General features: G+C 35.8%; 2 protein-coding genes across 2 annotated transcripts; one reads left to right on the top strand and one right to left on the bottom strand.

The window, feature by feature from the left end:
- The first annotated feature begins 3,797 nt into the window (after positions 1-3,797).
- Positions 3,798-7,800, top strand: LOC110895584. Its single transcript, XM_022142906.2, has 2 exons — positions 3,798-4,499; positions 5,783-7,800. Exons 1-2 carry the CDS (start codon positions 4,068-4,070, stop codon positions 7,661-7,663), a joined length of 2,313 nt encoding a protein of 770 aa, XP_021998598.1. The 5' UTR covers positions 3,798-4,067; the 3' UTR covers positions 7,664-7,800.
- Positions 7,801-9,145: 1,345 nt separating this feature from the next.
- LOC110896984 lies at positions 9,146-16,139 on the bottom strand. The gene is made up of 3 exons (XM_022143958.2): positions 15,804-16,139; positions 10,309-10,707; positions 9,146-9,424 (listed from the first exon to the last, which is right to left on the bottom strand). Exons 1-3 carry the CDS (start codon positions 16,137-16,139, stop codon positions 9,146-9,148), a joined length of 1,014 nt encoding a protein of 337 aa, XP_021999650.2.
- Positions 16,140-18,618: the final 2,479 nt, after the last annotated feature.

Consider the following 18,618-nt stretch of genomic DNA (forward strand, 5'->3'; position numbering starts at 1 on the left):
AATATGCCTTAACGTATGAAGCGTACGCGATGACAAAATTGCATGTTATGTTACAAAAAAAAAAAAAGAAAATCGCATGTTTCAAAAAACTGAAAATACATTAAAAAAGGGGAAATTGCATGTTCCAAAAAAACTCAAAATCGCATGTACATAAAAAAAAGTGAAATCGCGTGTAAAAAAGATGAAAGTCGCATGCTATAAACCAAATTTCGCATGTTGATACTGAATCTCGTACGCAACGTACGTTAAGGCATTTTGTAAAATAGCCGGCCTCCATAGTTTATATTTTTCTACCCAGATTCTCACATCTTGTGGTTTGCACCCAATTCATCAAAGCCTCGAGCGACATGAACAATTAAAACTAAAACATAATGACAAATGTCATACCAGATTAGTGGAAAATGCTAATATCTTGCGTGAAGGTTCACCACCCATAAAGTGCACCGGTACACCTTTTCGGTCTTCCTTTTGAGCCAGGACCAATACCAAAAAATAAAAATGAAAAGCGCTAAACCAGGTCGATCTTTCGGCCGAGGAAATCAGAATGTCTTTCTCACTTATACTAAGTTAAGGGAACCAAAGAGCTTTCTCCGTGATTCATTGCTTACTTAGCCTTCTGAGTTTAGCATTCTACCAAAAAATCTTCTTTCTTGGGGTCAATCTAGTCCTTTTTATATTGAAGTCAAGTTCATAATAGGCGAGCAATTATGACAGTTTACTAGGGTGTTCTTCTTCTCCAAGACCTTCTGCCTTATCTGCTTATTGAGGTTAGAACTTTTTTCAAACTATTTGCGTGAAGCATTTGTTTGTTTTCCCACTGCTATCTATGCTACATTAAAAGGTATGGTTACTTTCCCGATTCCTGCTGAATGAAACTTCTTTCCTAAAGCTAACTCACCTAATTGACCTTCCCAGAACTCGAGTTCAATCACACCGGCACATAATAGATGCCTTGCTTGTTTTGTCGAGTAAGTATTCCCCTTTATAGTCGTTTATATAGTATGTTTTTGAGAATTTTGTGTCGTATCAAATAACTGGTGGAATCTCGTCTCATATCAAATGATTGACGTAATCTTATGTCGTATCAAATAACTAGTAGAATCTTATGTCGTATCAAATAATTGACGGAGTCTTGTGCCATATCAAATAGTTGACAAAATCTTGTGTCGTAACAAATAATGGCCCACATATCATGGAGTAAACCTTGTCTAGCTTGCAAAATGATGCTTTATACGACCTGTGTCAAGCAGTACGGTCCGTGTATTCGAGACGTGCCATACCTCATAGGGGCCGTACTGCACATACGGATCGTATTACTATACAGATTTACTTATGTGACTTAGTAGCTGTCCGGAAGTTTGTTACTCATGTCTAGAAAGTGAGGTGGTGTACACATGTAACTGCTCCCGATTCTTTTAAAAAGATTTGAAAAATAAGTCTGACATGTAACAGTGGTGATTGCAATATTATACTCAAATAGTGGAACCCACAGCCCACCAGCCTTTGAAATTGCCAATATTAAATTTCAATATTCTTAATGCTAAGATTGTCAAACTTATCCCATCTAACTTTTCACTAGTAATATTCAACAAGTGTTGAATAAGTTCAATTAAAAAAACATTGACTATAAATACTATTGTTATTATAAAACATATTATTTTATTTATTAGATAGATTTTGACTCTTATCGAAGAAGTTTATATTAGATATACAGGTTTGGAGTTATATTTACAATTCTAGAGGAATCTTTTTAATAAATATGAGAAATAGTATAATACTATAAAATAAAAATATAAAAATTAGCCAATGATCTCTAGATCAAGTGATGAAAGACTTGCATTCTCTTGAAAGATGCAAGTTCAACTTCCACTTGGTGTAGAGTGAGGCATTGGTGGACAATGATAGGAGATCAAAGGAAACCTGAGTTCGATCCTTGAGCCAAACGGGTTTTACCGGTAATTTCACCGTCGTGCCTACGGGCGGGTGGGTTACTGGGTTTACCCCGGAATTGGTGGTGGACTCGGGTTACTCTTAGAGTACTCCGTTTGGTCCAGTGGGTGCCCTAAGAGTGCTCGGGATTAATTCTGTTGGCCGTTAATATATATATATATATATATATATATATATATATATATATATATATATATATATATATATATATTACTAGTAACAAAAATAACTTGATTTAAACCGATATCTACACCCGAAAGAGACCAATAAGAAGATTTAGGTTTGGTTGAGGTCATTTGATGAAATTATTTTTATTAAAAGAAATTTTATGATTATGTTCCTTTTACTCCCAAAACACAACGGCTTATGTTGGCGCGTTTTGGACCCTTTATACTACTTTGCTACTAGGAGTCCCTCTAGTTAACTCCCTAATCCATAGAAGTTCCAATAGAAGTTTACTGACATGACTCTTTCATCGATGATCATCTGCTTAAGAATTACGTCGACTTTTCTTTGTTTTATCTTTTGGAATAAAATGAGATTGTGGTAGGTATTCGATAACCGAACAACAGAGTTTCTTTTTTTTTTTTTATTATTTTATGAATCAAAAAGTGGAGAGTTCTTTCATTTTTCATATCTATTTTCTCTATACTATAAGAAATTAGCTAACAAATTCAATTCTACATTTAAAATAAAAGCTTTTTTTTTACATTCAACCAAAAGATCTTTTTTAATATGTCATTAAGTTGATTAATAACAATCAAAGAAATCACATTTATTTAAACAGTAGTCGTTACATGGTCATTGTAGCTTGCACGCGGCCTCAAATGGTTCAGTCCGACATTTGCGTTTGAAAGACAGAGTTTTGGCTCGGGCTGAATTTTGCACCTCCAATTTTGGGTACAAGCAAGCGGGTGTAAAAACGTAAGAGAAACGAGAAGATATATGTGTTCTTTTAAAATTGTACACAAACTCAAAGATAGGTGAAAATAGGTTGGTCACATATAATAAACGATACTCTTTAATGCCTCAGAAGAGTTGGTATATTAAGTTAAATCAATAAACTCTACTCTTTAATGCCTTAGAAGAGTTGGTACATCAAATTAAGTATATAATAAACAAAGGAATCATCAAGTCGGACATATATCTAAATTTCAATCACATATCTAAATTTCAAGTATAACTTTTAGATTATAGTTACGAACTATTTAATATTTTTTTATTTAATTACAAAGGTTTTTAATCTAGTCTAATTATTATATATAAATGAATATGTCTAAATTGCAAGATGATCAATATGTAATTAGTTTTGTAAGTTAAAAATTTTGTGTAGTGAAGAAAAATCAGTTCTAATTCGTAGGGATTACCTGATTGGCGACAGGCTGCTGCTTTCTATACTAGATGTATTTCATACGCTGTCCAGATTGCCCATACGAGGATAGGTCCCGCGCAGGAACTCTGGAAGAACCTGAGTGTTGTGGTATTTAAGTGTGGGTCTGGGCCTGCGCGTGCATGGCTTAGGCGACATTTGAGAGTGTACCACTTCATGTAGAAAAACCTAAAACAAGTATAATACAATGCCTGCATACTAATGGTATTTTATAAAAAATACTAGTTATGTCCTATACACGGCTCCATAAATAGTTAAATACTAAACCGAATAAAAGAATTTAAACCACACGACTTGACTTGCTCGAAATATGCTCAAAGTCGATGTCACCAAAAAAAAAGTAAAATTTCGGTTGATCTCTTTAACGCTATAAAATTCTCAAATCTTGATTTGATCTTTCACCACTTTTTGTTGGTTTTCTTTGTTCTTCCCCTATTGTATTTTAATATTTTTATTTTATCAAATTTTAACTTCATAATGTTTGTTAGGTACCATTGCACCAAGATAACTATAATTGACTTTTAATGTTGGTAGGTTTTCTATAAACATTATAAAATTGAAACTTTCAACTAAATCCACCTTGTCTTCCAATTTCGAAGTTTCATATTCTTTGACCCAATTTCCATTTTGCAATCTATAAAACCAAAAAAATAATAATATTCCAGTATGTTATAAACTTTATCACCTTTTCTTCTTGTTGTAAAGTCTATGAAACTAAACTGTTTTAATGCGTCTTTCACTATGGAACCCATTGTCCCACTGTGTTGCTTTGATCTCCAACAACAGGAAGATCCAAAACCAAAACGGGTCGGGTCAGGATGAATTCAGCAGAAACCCATCGAGTATCCGGGAACACAAGCTTAGAGAAGCTCTTGATGAAGCATCTGAAAATGGGTCACTTGTTAAATATCAAGAAATTGACCCGAAAATCACACCCACCAATCATAGTAACACGTCAGCAAGACCTAGAGCTCAAAATATGTTCTTGAAAGCCACTTCTCTTGCTGCTGATCACACATTTGAATTGGAAGACTCGATCCCGGATGTTGATCAATCGTTTGAAAAGTTTTTGATCGTGTATCCTGATTATAAGTCAACGGAAAAGATTGACTTTTTGAGATCAGATGAATATTCACACCTGTCAGATCATCTTCCTAAGGTATTGTGTTTATTATTAATTAATTAATTTATAATTATAATAATTTGAATAGTTATGCAACATGGGCGGGTTCGGATCACGCGGGCCATTCCAAAAATGGTTATTTTGGTTCGGGTCTGAACAGGCCGGGCTAAAATAATGGTTGAAAGCAGACGATAACGAGGCACAAGAACTGCAATAACTTCATGAAACCGTTTGCTGTAATGAAGTTGTTGCAGTTTTTTGTGCCTCATTAGCTCTTGCTTTAGGGAGTCTAACCATTTTTTAGCCCGGCCCGTTCAGACCCAAACCTGTGGGTCAGGTCGGGCAGGGTGGGCCAATATGAAAATGGTTATGTTGGTCTATGCAGTTAATCTCGGTGATATATCGGTTATATCGGTCCCCTGGTAAAATATCGGTCTCAAACATCGGTCAAAATATCGGTACCGATATTATCGGTGATATTGACCGATATAACCGATATATCACCGATATTTGACCGATATAACTGATATTTGACCGATATATCACTGAATTATTAGTATTAAATTGCTATATATATAAATTCTGCATTGTATTAAAATCACCGATATCCCACCGATATCTCACCGAGATAACCTATATCTCAAATATCGGTCCTCGACCGATATCCAATATTTCACCGCATTAACTGCATAGATGTTGGTTCGGGTCAGGGTGGGCAAATATAAAAAATGGTTATGTTGGTTCGGGTCAGAACCGGTGTTCGGTCAAAACGCGTCGAGCTAAAACATAAACCCTTTGCTGTAAGATATGTTGGTTCTTTAAGGTTGTCTTGTTGGTTAGCAGTATCTTTTTTCATTGTAAAACCAAACCCAATAGGGCTAACATGTCATTATTATAGAATTCAGATCAAAACATTGTTTCCTGTTTAATAATTTTTTTTTGGAACGGCGACTTTCTTGTATTAGGCTACCACACTCCCCAAATTAGAGAGTCCCGTTGCCCCACTCTGGCCAGACTATGTTGTCTTAACCGGGCCCACACTGGCTTCAGAGTTTGGCTTGGGCGTTCCCCCGGGAAAGTTTACCGCCGGCTGCCACTTGACAGTCGTTGTGCCACCACAAGAGCAGAACTCTTTGGCGTAACACACGGTGCGACGAAAACCTCTGTAAGGAGGCTAGGCTCTATCTATCTATCATTGCCTTATCCACCAAAGTGACACAAGTGGGGATTGGAGAAACCAAGTCACCCTACCACTTAAACCTGTTTTTGTACACACAAAAAATATGATTTACTAATAATAATTTTTTTCTTCATTTCAGGTATGTCTTGATTATTGTGGATTTGGGTTATTTTCATTTCTCCAAACAGTTCACTATTGGGAATCATGCACCTTCAATCTATCAGAAATCACAGCAAATCTAACCAATCATGCTCATTCTGGTGGGGCCATTAAAGGAACAATGGAACATGATATCAAGACTAGAATTCTTGATTACATGAACATCCCTGAGAATGAATACGAGCTTGTCTTCACTGTCAGCAGAGGCTCTGCATTCAAACTGTTAGCTGAATCATACCCTTTTCACACCAACAAACAATTGTTAACAATGTTTGATCATGAAAGCCAATCTGTTAACTGGATGGCACAATACGCTAAAGAAAAGGGTGCCAAGGTTCAAAACGCTTGGTTTAAATGGCCAAGTTTACAAGTTTGTTCAACCGATTTGCGACAACAGATTACTGGAAAGAAGAGAAAGAAGAAGAGTTCGGGTTCGGGTGCGGGTGCGGGGCTGTTTGTTTTTCCGGTCCAGTCGAGAGTTACGGGTGCGAAATATTCGTACCAGTGGATGTCATTGGCTCAGCAAAACAATTGGCATGTGTTGCTGGATGCGGGTGCATTGGGGCCCAAAGATATGGATTCGCTCGGGTTATCGTTGTTTCGGCCCGAGTTTATTATAACGTCGTTTTATAAAGTGTTTGGGTATGACCCGAGTGGTTTCGGGTGTCTTCTTATTAAGAAATCAGTGATAGGAAGTCTTCGAAACCAGCCGGGGCATACCGGGTCCGGGATTGTGAAGATTAACCCGGTTTTTCCTTTGTATCTTAGTGATTCTGTTGGAGGAAGCCCGGGTTTGACCGGGATGGGAGTTAATGGGGTATCCGAAAATGGGGCGGGCCCTGGGATGCCGGCGTTTTCTGGGGCCTACACTTCGGATCAAGTAAGGGAAGTGTTCGATACAGAGATGGAGGATGACAAATATTTCGGTTTTGAGGAGAATGAGAGCTTTTCGGTTGATGATGTGCTGAAAAGTCCGGTGTTTAGTGATGAGGAGTCACCGGATAACTCGTTATGGATTGATTTGGGTCGGAGTCCGGTGGGGTCTGATATTGTCGGTGATTCGACCGCACCACAACCGCCCTTTTGGTTTACGAGCAGGAACAAAACCGAACACCCTTTGTCTCCGAAAGCAGGCTCAAAGATCACCAAAAGCCCCGAGGTTATGCCAGTTTCGCAGAATTTGGATCTATCAAACCATAACCATGTTCATGAGATTGAAGAAGTAACCGAAACCGCTAACGAAAGAAGCTCAAATTCAGAGAGTGCCATACGTAGAGAGACCGAGGGCGAGTTCAGATTGTTGGGAAGGAGAGAAGTTAATTTCTTGGCTACAAATTTTGAAGATGATGATTATGAAAGTGAGAATGTGCAAGAATCAAGCCGGGAAGAGCCAGAGATATCGTGTCGACATCTTGATCATGTAAACATGTTAGGACTCAACAAGACTACTATCCGGTTACGGTTCTTGGTCAACTGGCTCGTGACCTCGCTGTTACAGTTAAGAATCCGTTCAAATGATCAAGCCAGCACGCCACTTGTTCACATATACGGCCCCAAGATCAAATTCGAAAGGGGCGGATCAGTGGCATTCAACATCCGAGACAAGAACAAGAGGGTAATTAACCCTGAAATTGTCCAGAAGTTAGCAGAAAGAAACGGGATCTCTCTTGGTGTCGCGATTTTAAGCCGTATACGAATGGAAGGAAAAGAGAGTGGGTTGATTCGGGTTGAGGTAGTTACATGTTCTTTGGGATTTTTGACCAATTTTAGTGATGTGTATAAACTATGGGCATTTGTTGCAAAGTTTATGGATCCAGGTTTCATGAGTAGTGGACTTCCAACTGTTGTGGAAGATGAATAATGGTTAGCTAGTTTTTTTAGGTGATTTAAGATGGTGGAAATTACCATCAAGTTTATTAATTTTTTGTTTAGTTATATATATAGAGAATTGTTATGTTCATACTTGTTATTTAAGATATTTGGACCTTAGTTAGTGTACTTGCATGACCTAGCTAGATCATGACAAATAAATAAATCTTCTTATTGATGATAACCAAATTAAGTTTTCTGGTATGATTAGTGGCGGAGCTTAAACAAAAACTCGGTGGAAACTAGACTCTCAAAAATCCAATATTTTACACTAATTAAAATTCGGAATTTTTCAATAAAATTAACACCCCCCAGATGTGGTTCCACCACTAGACACAAGTATCTCTTACAAGGCCATTTCTTTGGTGTCCGACACAAGTTTAGATGACTGTAAGTTTAGCCGTTTAGGTACTCAATACAATATCATCAGTGTTTTCTCAAGAGTTTCTCTTATAATTGTGCACATGAAAGGTTGAATACACTTTTTTCAAAACCTAACTTACACTCAGGGTTAACATTTTAGTTGAAGAGTTTCAAAACAATAATAAAAAATGGTTAGTGCAAATGTTTACAAGGTCCATTCTAAAATCCTAGATTTTCCAAAAAATATGGAAGGAATGAAAGCTTATCATCATGGGCTGATCCATGTACAACCCAGTGGATAACCCAACCCCAGTAGTGTATAAAAGTCCAACCCATTTACAAAAAAAATTAAGGTTAGATAGATAGGCCCCTTTTAAGACACCATATGATATGATGCCACCCAAACTAAACTTTTTGGCATATCACTACTTTTTAACCATCCAAGCACAAATCATACGATATCTAGTCGCATCAATGGTTGATCCACCGCCTGTCTGCCATCAAACTAAACCCCTCCACTAGCACCTCAACCAACTATAGGCGTCACTACCACTGCCTATCTGTGGCAGCCAACATGGCTACCACCGCCACTAGCGGTCGCCACCACCATGATCACCTGTCATCCCTGCCTTGGTCACCATTATTGTCACCTTTATACCATCGGTGTGCATGAACATCATTACTACTCGCCGTCATAAAACAAATATAGCAGCTGAACCGATCTTGATACTCTTATTCTAAAACAAACTGTTTCAATCCAAGCTCACTTTAGTCACAACCTTTGATCCAACCAAACTAATATTTCTTAAAGCAACTTGTTTGACGAAAACTCAACCGACTGTTTTAACACGCTTAGTTGATAATGCCTGAGTATACACAAGAAGTCTATATCTTAAATAGGAAACATTCTACACCTTTTCTTTTATGGGGCCTATAATAAGAAGGAGGAAACTAACTTCTCTCAAAATGTTTAATAGAGTCATAAGATAAGCATTAAAACCGCATAACACAATTTTAACATGGTTCAAAATACACACATGATTATAACCAAAAACCCAAAAGACAATGACAGTAAGCTTTGACAAACAACCATTTACCATTTTGACATCCATTAGATCAACTTTGCTTGATGCATGTTCCCTCGTTTGGCAGTAAGCACACGAACATGAAGCAGGTTGGATTTGACATGATAAAACTCACATGTGTCTCCGGTCTCCATCTTGTTATGTTTTCTAAAATCATGCCACCCTGTACTTATCTGCATAAATCGGTTCAATCCATACTTATAAAGATTTAGCTTAACGTTCCATATCTTTCCCTCGTCGTTCCTCAACTGCAAGCTGCAGTACCCCTTGATTCCGGTCGCTTCTACGAAAAGCTTCTTCAACGGCTGTCATAATAAAACTATCCAGCTTAACATTCCATATCTTTGCCCGCCCGTATATTATTCAGTTTTTAATTTTATAGGTTTTTATTTAAGAAAATTACATACAAATTATATATACAAAGAAAGTTTTGGGTCTCCTACCAAACTGAGCATTGTTGACCAAGAAATTACCAAAAATAAACAAAAGCGCCTGCTAACCCAATTTAGCTGGTGGTTTATGAGTAAAACCGCCAATTATATTGACTTAGCCGGCGCTTTTGTCTATTTTGGTAAATATGTTTCTTCAAATGCTTATTTTAGTAATTTTCCCAGTGCCAAATGTATCCATCCTCTATTGTTTTTACCGAATGTACGTACCATTTGGGGGTGCAAACGAGCCGAGCTACTCGAGCTCGGCTCGAAAAAAAGCTCGAACGAGCCGAGCTTAAACGAGCTCAAGCTCGAGCCTAAAACAAGCTCATTTAGTAAACGAGCCCGAGCTCGAGCCGACTCGCGAGCCTAACTAAACGAGCTTTCTGTTTATATATTTTTTTTAAATATATTAAACATATATTTATATAATAATAATAATTATCATTTACATAATTATAAAAACGATAACTAAATTATATGTATGATAACAATTATAATTAATATAAATTAATTAATAAATACTGAACGAGTCGAGCCAGAACCAAGCTCGAGCTTTAGAAATAAAGCTTGAATCAAGCCGAGCTCGAGCTTTCATATGTTAAACAAGCTCGAGCTCGAGCCTGGTCGAGCTCAGGCTCGGCTCAACTCGTTTGCACCCCTAGTACCATCTCTACTCGACAAAAAAAAACAATCACATTAAGTGTATTAAGCATACAAAGATACATTTAGCAAATAATATTATAGATATTACTTACCATTTTATGAAGGTAAGATCTCTTGACAACACTTATCATCTTCTTCTGCTGCACGTTCTCAGATGAATCATTATCATCTTCGTTAACAAAGGGTGTCTTCCGATTACTTACATGAGAGACAGTTGGTTGTTTAAGACAACCATTTGGTCCGTACACAGAAACTTCAAAGACTGAAGGTGACAGACGCCAAAAGACAAGAAAGACACCCATTTGAAGACGATTGTCCTTCATGAACTTGAGCCACCCATCCATGAAGTAGTATTTGTCTCTCATCTTTGAGTATGTCACACTCCATTTCACACCAGATTTGATTTTCAGAACAACAACCATTTGTTTCTTCATGTTGCTGCTGCTGCTGCTGGTTTCCAAGTATTTCCTGGCATACGCCGGGGGTAATGGCTGCAAAACATGACCAATAGTTAACTAACAAGCAACAAAAATGGTGGTAAGTGTGACAGAAAGATGACTACTGACAAGACGGTCTATGGAGTCTCTGAGTAATATCTTGAAGAAGGAGGCTCCTCCGCCTCGATTGTTGAAACTCATTTTCGATCACTGTTTTCTGACTTCAGCTTCCTGCAGGCAGCCAACTTGGTTTATATATACATGATTATTATTGTATAGGCTTTGAAATGAAAGTTAATCACTTTTTCTTTTTTAAATTTTAGTCCATGGAATTATAGCTTAGTGAAATCTTAGGTAGCGTTCGTTTCATGAAATGGAATGAAATGGGATGGAATTTGGAAGCTTTTCTTTGTAAAATTGATCTTGGTTTGGGGAGGGAGGAATTTGAAATCCAATGAATTTCTTTAATCAATGAAATTTGTGACTATTTCAACATTCCATTCCATTCCTTCATTAGAGTGAAGGATTTCTAAGGAATGTTGAAACAGTCACAAATTTCATTAGAGTGAAGGATTTCAAATTCCTCCCTCCCCCAACCAAGATCAATTTTACAAAGAAAAACTTCCTAATTCCATTTCATTCCATTCCATGAAACGAACGCTACCTTAGGGTGAGATAAGACATAGGAAACCATTAGACCGGAGGGTGTGGAGGACGCCACCCCTGTCATCTCACCAACGATAGCGTCGGTGGGGCGCCACCATCCATACCCACCGATTTAAGAGGGGGCGCCATGGTGGTTTCGCCAACATGGTAACGAAGAAGATTTGACAGGATCGAGGGGTGATTGGTTGCCGGTGGGGGCGCTATAGTTTGAAGGGGGTTTTATCCCACACTCTGCAAGTTAAGGGAAGGCGTGATAAAGCCCCCTGGCTGATGTGGATCTGACGTGGCATGATAAAGCCCTTAGGGCTTTATCCCACACCCCATAGCCAGGCCTTTGTTCGATTCTCACAGGGTTTTTCCCATATTTATTAGGTTTCCTCTTAAATTGGTGTATAGGCATTATAGCTTAGTGGAGATAGATACGATTGGGTGGTTTTGCTGGTGACACGATAATACTCTAGTGGTCCGTCAATGATCCAAATTTGCCATTCAAAAAAAAAGTATTCATTATTTTATTATTAAATTACACTATTAAAAGTGATGTTAACTAGTTATAACCGTGCTTCCCATCGGGACGACCCGATTTTTTTAATAAGTTTTAAATAAACTCTTAGAGGCAGTGGTAGAAATAGTGTTAATGGCTGTAATCCAATCGATATTAGTTTTTTGGTACCGACACTTGATATAGCAACAAAAAGTGAAAACCTGAAAAATAAAGTCGTGATAAGTCCAAAAAAACGTCTACACGTGTTTATATTGATCAAATACCATAATAAACAAATACCAGTAACGGATCAAATAGTACCAATACCATTACTAATGTTTGGTGGGTACCGGCTCAACTCGTTTTCAAAAATAAATTACATCACGTATTTAGTTTTTGTAAAAAAAAAAAAAAAAAAAAAAAAAAAAAAACTAACGAATGAATGTTGTAAGAAATAAATAAAACTATTGGGTTAAATATGTAGGTAAATTTAAAACTTGTAAAAAGAAAGTAGTATATTGGCGACAGTAAAAATTAGTTGTTTTGAATATGAAATTTCAAAAGGTAAATAAAAAGTTATTGTAGCTCCTATAATAAAAATGAGTTGTTCTTTTTGTTATAACTAGTAACATTATCATGTGTATGCTGGGGTTTCGGTCGATATCTATTTTGTTTCAATATAATAACAGAAAGAATATGTTCAAAATTATATCTACACATACCATAAAAATTAGGGTTTATTAGATTTTATCACCCTTAACTATTGGCTATTAGCCGCTGCCACCCCCAACTATCACTTTGACGCCCGCCACCCCCAACTTAACACTTATTATGTTCTGTCACCAAGTTGTTAACTGAACACTAACTTTTAATCTTGTTACTATACTTTTGGGTGTCCTGAGATCCCTATGACACCCCCAAAACTATAGTAACAGGATTAAAAGTTAGTAATCAGTTAAGGACTTGGTGACAGAACACACTAAGTGTTAAGTTGGGGGTAACGGCCGTCAAAGTGATATTTGAGGGTGGCAGCGGCCAATAGCAAATAGTTAGGGGTGATAAAATCTAATAACCCTAAAAATTAATTTAAATTAGACAGCGCTACAGATTGATTTTAAATTAATTGTAAATGGAAACGTAAACACTATCTTAAAAATAACTTTAATGAAAATTTACATCAAAAAGTAAACAAACTTGAATTTATGCCGACACATACATAAAAATAAGCACGTAAGAAAATATTGTTTTTTAAGTTAAAGAATAGTACGCCGCATTGTAGCGGTGTCGAAACGTAAAGGGACTCGAATTTATATCGTCTAAGGTAAACGTATTATATTTGATCCAAGTCATTTCCGAACAAAATTTAGGTCAAAACATAGACCAATTGAATATATATATATAACAATAAGCACGAAAAGTATTATATTTGACCTAACTCATTTTCGGAAAAAAAAGTAAAATATAATTTATGTCAAAACGTAGACCAATTGAAAACGTACACAATATTAATAAGCATAAGGATATAATATATTTGACTCAACTCATTTACGGGAAAAATTCACGTCAAAACGTAAATCAACTTGAATGTGTACCAATACTTACACAAATATAAACGCGTAAAACTCGATTACAAAGTCTTTAGAAAGTTAAGGGGCTATAAATGTCAATGCTGAAAGTTGAAAGATAAAAGTATAAAAAAGTACAAGAAAACATAAAAAATCATAAAAAATCAAAGTACTATTCACCAGCTTTGCTAATTGTATTATCCAAATCTTAATAGGTACATGAATTTTATCAACGAAATTAACAATCTTGTTATACGTTCTTTATTTATCAAAACTAGTGGGTTATGCCTGTGTTTCGCGGTCAGCGACCCGATTTTTAATAAATTTTAAATGAAAACATAGACGCAGTGGTAAAAAATAACGTTATTGGTGAGAACCGGGTCAATAGTGGTTCAGTTCATTACGGTATCAAAATTCGATATAGCAACTGAAAGAGAAAACTTAAAAAAAATCATATTAGACCACACGGTGTGAAGGGGTTTGAAGAGGGGCATTATGCGACACGTGGACCACGCGTCAGAACGCAGCGTGGTGTTAAAACGGACGGTGTGGCCCGGTGCGTGGAAACGTGGCGTTTATCGACACGTGACACACAACTTTTGTATTATTTTATAATTAAAAGAGAAAATTTCACTTTTTGTCCTTTATGTTTGCAGTGAATTTTGAAACATGCCTTTTAAAAGTTTTAGTTTCAATTTATGTTCAAAAAACACATGTTTTATATCACTTTATGTCCTTTACACCAAACTGAGTTAATTTACTTAGTTAGGTTTATTTAATGCAAGGGTATAATAGGAATTTCACCTTACTTATTTTTTTTTTTCAACATTTTATCCTGTTTCTCTCTCTTAAAAAAACCCTAAAACTTTTAAAGGGCACGTTTCAAAATTCAATGCTAAACCTTACAAAAATATTACTAGTAATTGAACATATACATAACACTAAAAAAAAAAAAAACATTACATAAAATTTAAAAACATTACACAAAATAAAAATATGAAACTAAAAAACATATAATTTAAATAAAAAATTTAATGATTTCCAGCTGAATGAGAGTTTGTATATATTTGGGTGAAGTGGAGGAGTTTGTACCATGTATACATGATTATATAGGCAGAAGATCAAAGGTTTAGCGTGGGGCAGGTTAAGGAGGCTGCATATGTGAATTATTTGTTTAATTGGGAAACCACTTGCTAATAAATTGGATCTATTTTTGTTTGGCTCATTCTATTCCCACCCCCTTAATTTCTGATTACACCCCCCTATTAAAAATGTCATATCCATTAATCATTTGGTTTTTGTTTTTAGCCTGTTTTGTCTTTTTATTGTCTTTTTTTTATTCTTTTATTTAATTATTAGTTATTTAGTATTTGTTTATTATTTAATTAGTTATTATTATTATTATTATTATATTTATTATTAGTAGTAGTAGTAATGATATATTATTTATTATTAGTTTTTATTGTTATAATTTATCAAATTATATTTATAGCTGTAACAAAAGCTATATAAAAATAAGTACTTTTTTACAAAATTATTATCATTTAACAATTTACATACCGAGGTTTAATCTATACACCCCCCAAATGTAGCAGGTTGTGCTATCCAAGACTTATACATATTTTGACGTGATTCAAATATATTCTCCCAGCCAGCTGCATCATTTTCTCTCATTAATTTCCATAGGTTGTTTGTGCTGGCAATTGGATACTCTCCTTGCAATTCTACCATTATAAAATGGTAACCATTCACGTGTGCAATTGTAATTATTTTTTTTTCTGGGAACTCGTGAGGGCCTCTCCAAAACGAAAAACAAGTAGAACTGTTTCTTTTTTCTTGAGATAAAAAACGAACGATCACATTAAACTTGTTCACAATCAAGAATCCTGCCTCTGGCATAATCATCCAGTGTTTTTCAGGTGCAAACCCCGATCCTGACCAAGCCAAGGACGTGAACACATCTTTGAATGAGCCTAAGAAAGCCTTAGTGTACTTATTTCTAAACTCGAGTAGCTCTTCCATCAGTGATCTCCGGATAAATAACCATTCATCTTCACCGTACCCTAGAGCAGAAGCTGTCGCCCGAAACCCACAATTTCCATCACCTAACACGTTATGTATGCGTGTAACATACGCATGAAAGATTTTTGGAATTAGATGAATATAGTTGTGTATCACCTGTGATGCTTGATCTTGGTTCAACCCCATGAAGTCATAGCCTGGCGCACTTGTAGAGTTGGCGAAAGAACTTTGTCCGAAATATCTTGGTTCAACCCCTTTATCATTTAAATGAGACATTAGCACCTCCATCAAAGATTTCCCTTTATGATCCGTTGCTCGAATTTTATCACGTGCGTTATATATGTTTTTAATTGTAGAGACATTATTTTCATCACGCTCCTTCATAACACCTAAAATATCTTTTGGGAACACACCTTCCCCGTCAACTCTGCCACCAATTGGTGTTCATTAGGTGTCAATCGTTTGAGGATTGGGTGTCCCTCCATATATTCTCCGGGTGGATGATTATGCTCACCAGGTTTTACTTTTAACGTCCAAGAACCATTCTTTTTTGAAAATTTCGCTACCATTTCAAACGGGCAATTTATCTTTCTAGTGCCGGTCTCTCTACTTGAATCTTTATCTGATTTATACACACCACCACGATCACACATAAGTACAACTTTAGACACGTAGCCATTTTTAGCTTTCGATCTTTTAGTCACAATAGCGTAACCAAGACTACGTCCAGTGTTTCTAACCCATTCCATAACTCTTCACGAGACTTGAACACCTAAAAGTGAACTAATATTAGTTACAAAATATTAGGTGAACAAGCTTGAGTAGTTACAAAATATATATTATCCAAACAAACTCATTTAAACTAAAACAAGACTCTTAACCTAGCTTGATTATATAACTAAGTTGAAACTTGAAACATGGGAATTAAAAACTATACCTGATCTGTTGAAAATCCAGACATCTCTTTAGCTTTTCTGAATGCTATGATGAAACATAAATAGATCACTCTTTGAACAAGTAAATTTATGCAGCTCTTTGAATAGCTTTCTCAAGTATATGAAGCGAATGCACTGAAGTTCCCAATTTTGGAGGAAACTGGTGATATTTTGGAGGAAATATCAACTATTTAATATCACCACATAGAACTTGCAGCAATAATAGCACGGCTCATATGAGCTTTTTGTGTTCATTATTATACTTGCTACGATAGCACCAATAATATGATCATCTTTTTAGGTAAAAATAATATGATCATGTCTTCATTATTGTTTGTTGTTTGCAGAGAATGGTCATGTCTTCATTATTGTTTGTTGTTTGGATTTAATATCACCACGAGATAGTTGTACACCAATAATTTGAGCACTAAAAAGGTAAAATAAAGTAAAAAGAACTAATAATTTGAAACCACCACCACGTTTTTTTATCAATTTTAATAATAATAATAATAATAATAATAATTCATTACTAATAGTAAATAATAATAATAATAACAAAAATATAAAAAAGACAATAAAATAAAATAAAAAAGACAACAAAAAGACAAAAAAAGACTAAAAACAAAAACCAAATGATTGATGGATGTGATGTTTTTATAGGGGGGGGGGTGTAATCAGGAATTAGGGGGGGTGTGTATAGTATCACCCTTTTGTTTAATGTTGTGCGGCTAAGTAGAAAAAAAGGTCTATCTAATAAAAACATACTAAGGCCGTGTGTAATCGTTTGAAATGGGGCGTTTTTAACCCCCAAAACGCCCAATCCATGCCCGAGCTCGGCCCCCAGGGGCGTTTTCAACCTAAATTGGCATTTGGCGTTGTATTTTCCACGCCTTGCCCCTTTTTTGTGTCCAATCACCTTCATTTTCCTTTTTGTAAAATCAATCAGATTTTTTTGAGGTTTTTTTATTTAATTTTATTACAAACATAATGTCCCACAATGCGCACATCCCCACTACAGTCTACACCCATTTTAGAAAACGCCCCATAATGCACCATTGCTGACCGGGCTGCCACATGGCGCAAAACGCCCAAGGGTGGGGTGTTAACCACTACACATGGTCTAAGAAGATCCGTGGATGTCATTTGGCAAAAAAACCAATATCTTGTGACCATGTAACCTTACATTTACAAGGATTTGAACTCGTACCGCTTTTGTAGAGAGTAAACATCATACCACTAAACCATCATGTCGAATAGTGGTCTAAGGCCACAATCTCGAAGCCTTTCTAACGGTATACTCTATGTTGTAGGTCTATTCGAAGCCCAGGAAAAGATAGAATAGGTCCATACAAGTCCAAGGCAGCATGATGATCAACCCTTTAACAACATTCACACAAAATGGTCATGTTCCATGCAATGAATGTGACGTTCTTAATTAAATTCTTTAACAAATCTACATTGCATTTATTCTGTTTTTTGCATCAAAAGTTGTTCTTCATGGTCCTCTTATTATTTATTAAATATCACGATATACATAAATAATGATGTCATTATTCGAACCGAAAAACCATAGAACGCAATACAAATCCAAAGATCACGTGGCACCACTACTTCTAGGATTATCATCGGGTTACCAAGCATTATATAAAAAACAAGTTTTGGTAATTTGGTTCATGCGTCTTTGAATTACATTCAACGTAAACTTTAATCATTTATGATGTTTTTTTTTCTTTTCAAAACTAATACATTATATAAATTGATGTAAACAGTTTTTTTAAACTAAAGTATACGAGGTTATAAACCCCGGTTCTTAGCTCACAAACTTGAATATAATTTTTTTTAATTATTTAACATGTCAAATAGTATGATTGTTCAACACAAAACAAAAAGAACAATACAAAACACAAGAGAAGCGACAAAACGGTGACGAAAATCTTTATTAGTTAACCCAAACCAAAAACACCCCCAAACCCTTGATCTCACAATATGTGAAATCAGAAATCAAAGACAAAGTACAATACAATACCTAGATGATCATCAACAACTGCATTTCAAACTCTCACAGACAGAGAGGAATATAAGATGATCTTCAACAATAGATCAATACAAACCCTAAAACTAGAATGAAGAACTGAGAGAAAAGTGTAGGTGAAAGTGGATAAAAAATGAGCTGCTGTGCAATCTCCATCCTTTTATATGTCCAATCAAAAATATTACACTTAGGCCCAAAAGAATTGCAAGAGATGATAGCAACCCTTGAGAAGTTTTGCAATGCCCCTTCAATCTTTTGTCA

The sequence above is a fragment of the Helianthus annuus genome, chromosome 12, assembly GCF_002127325.2.
Source record: "Helianthus annuus cultivar XRQ/B chromosome 12, HanXRQr2.0-SUNRISE, whole genome shotgun sequence".
In the NCBI taxonomy this organism is placed as follows: Eukaryota; Viridiplantae; Streptophyta; class Magnoliopsida; order Asterales; family Asteraceae; genus Helianthus; species Helianthus annuus.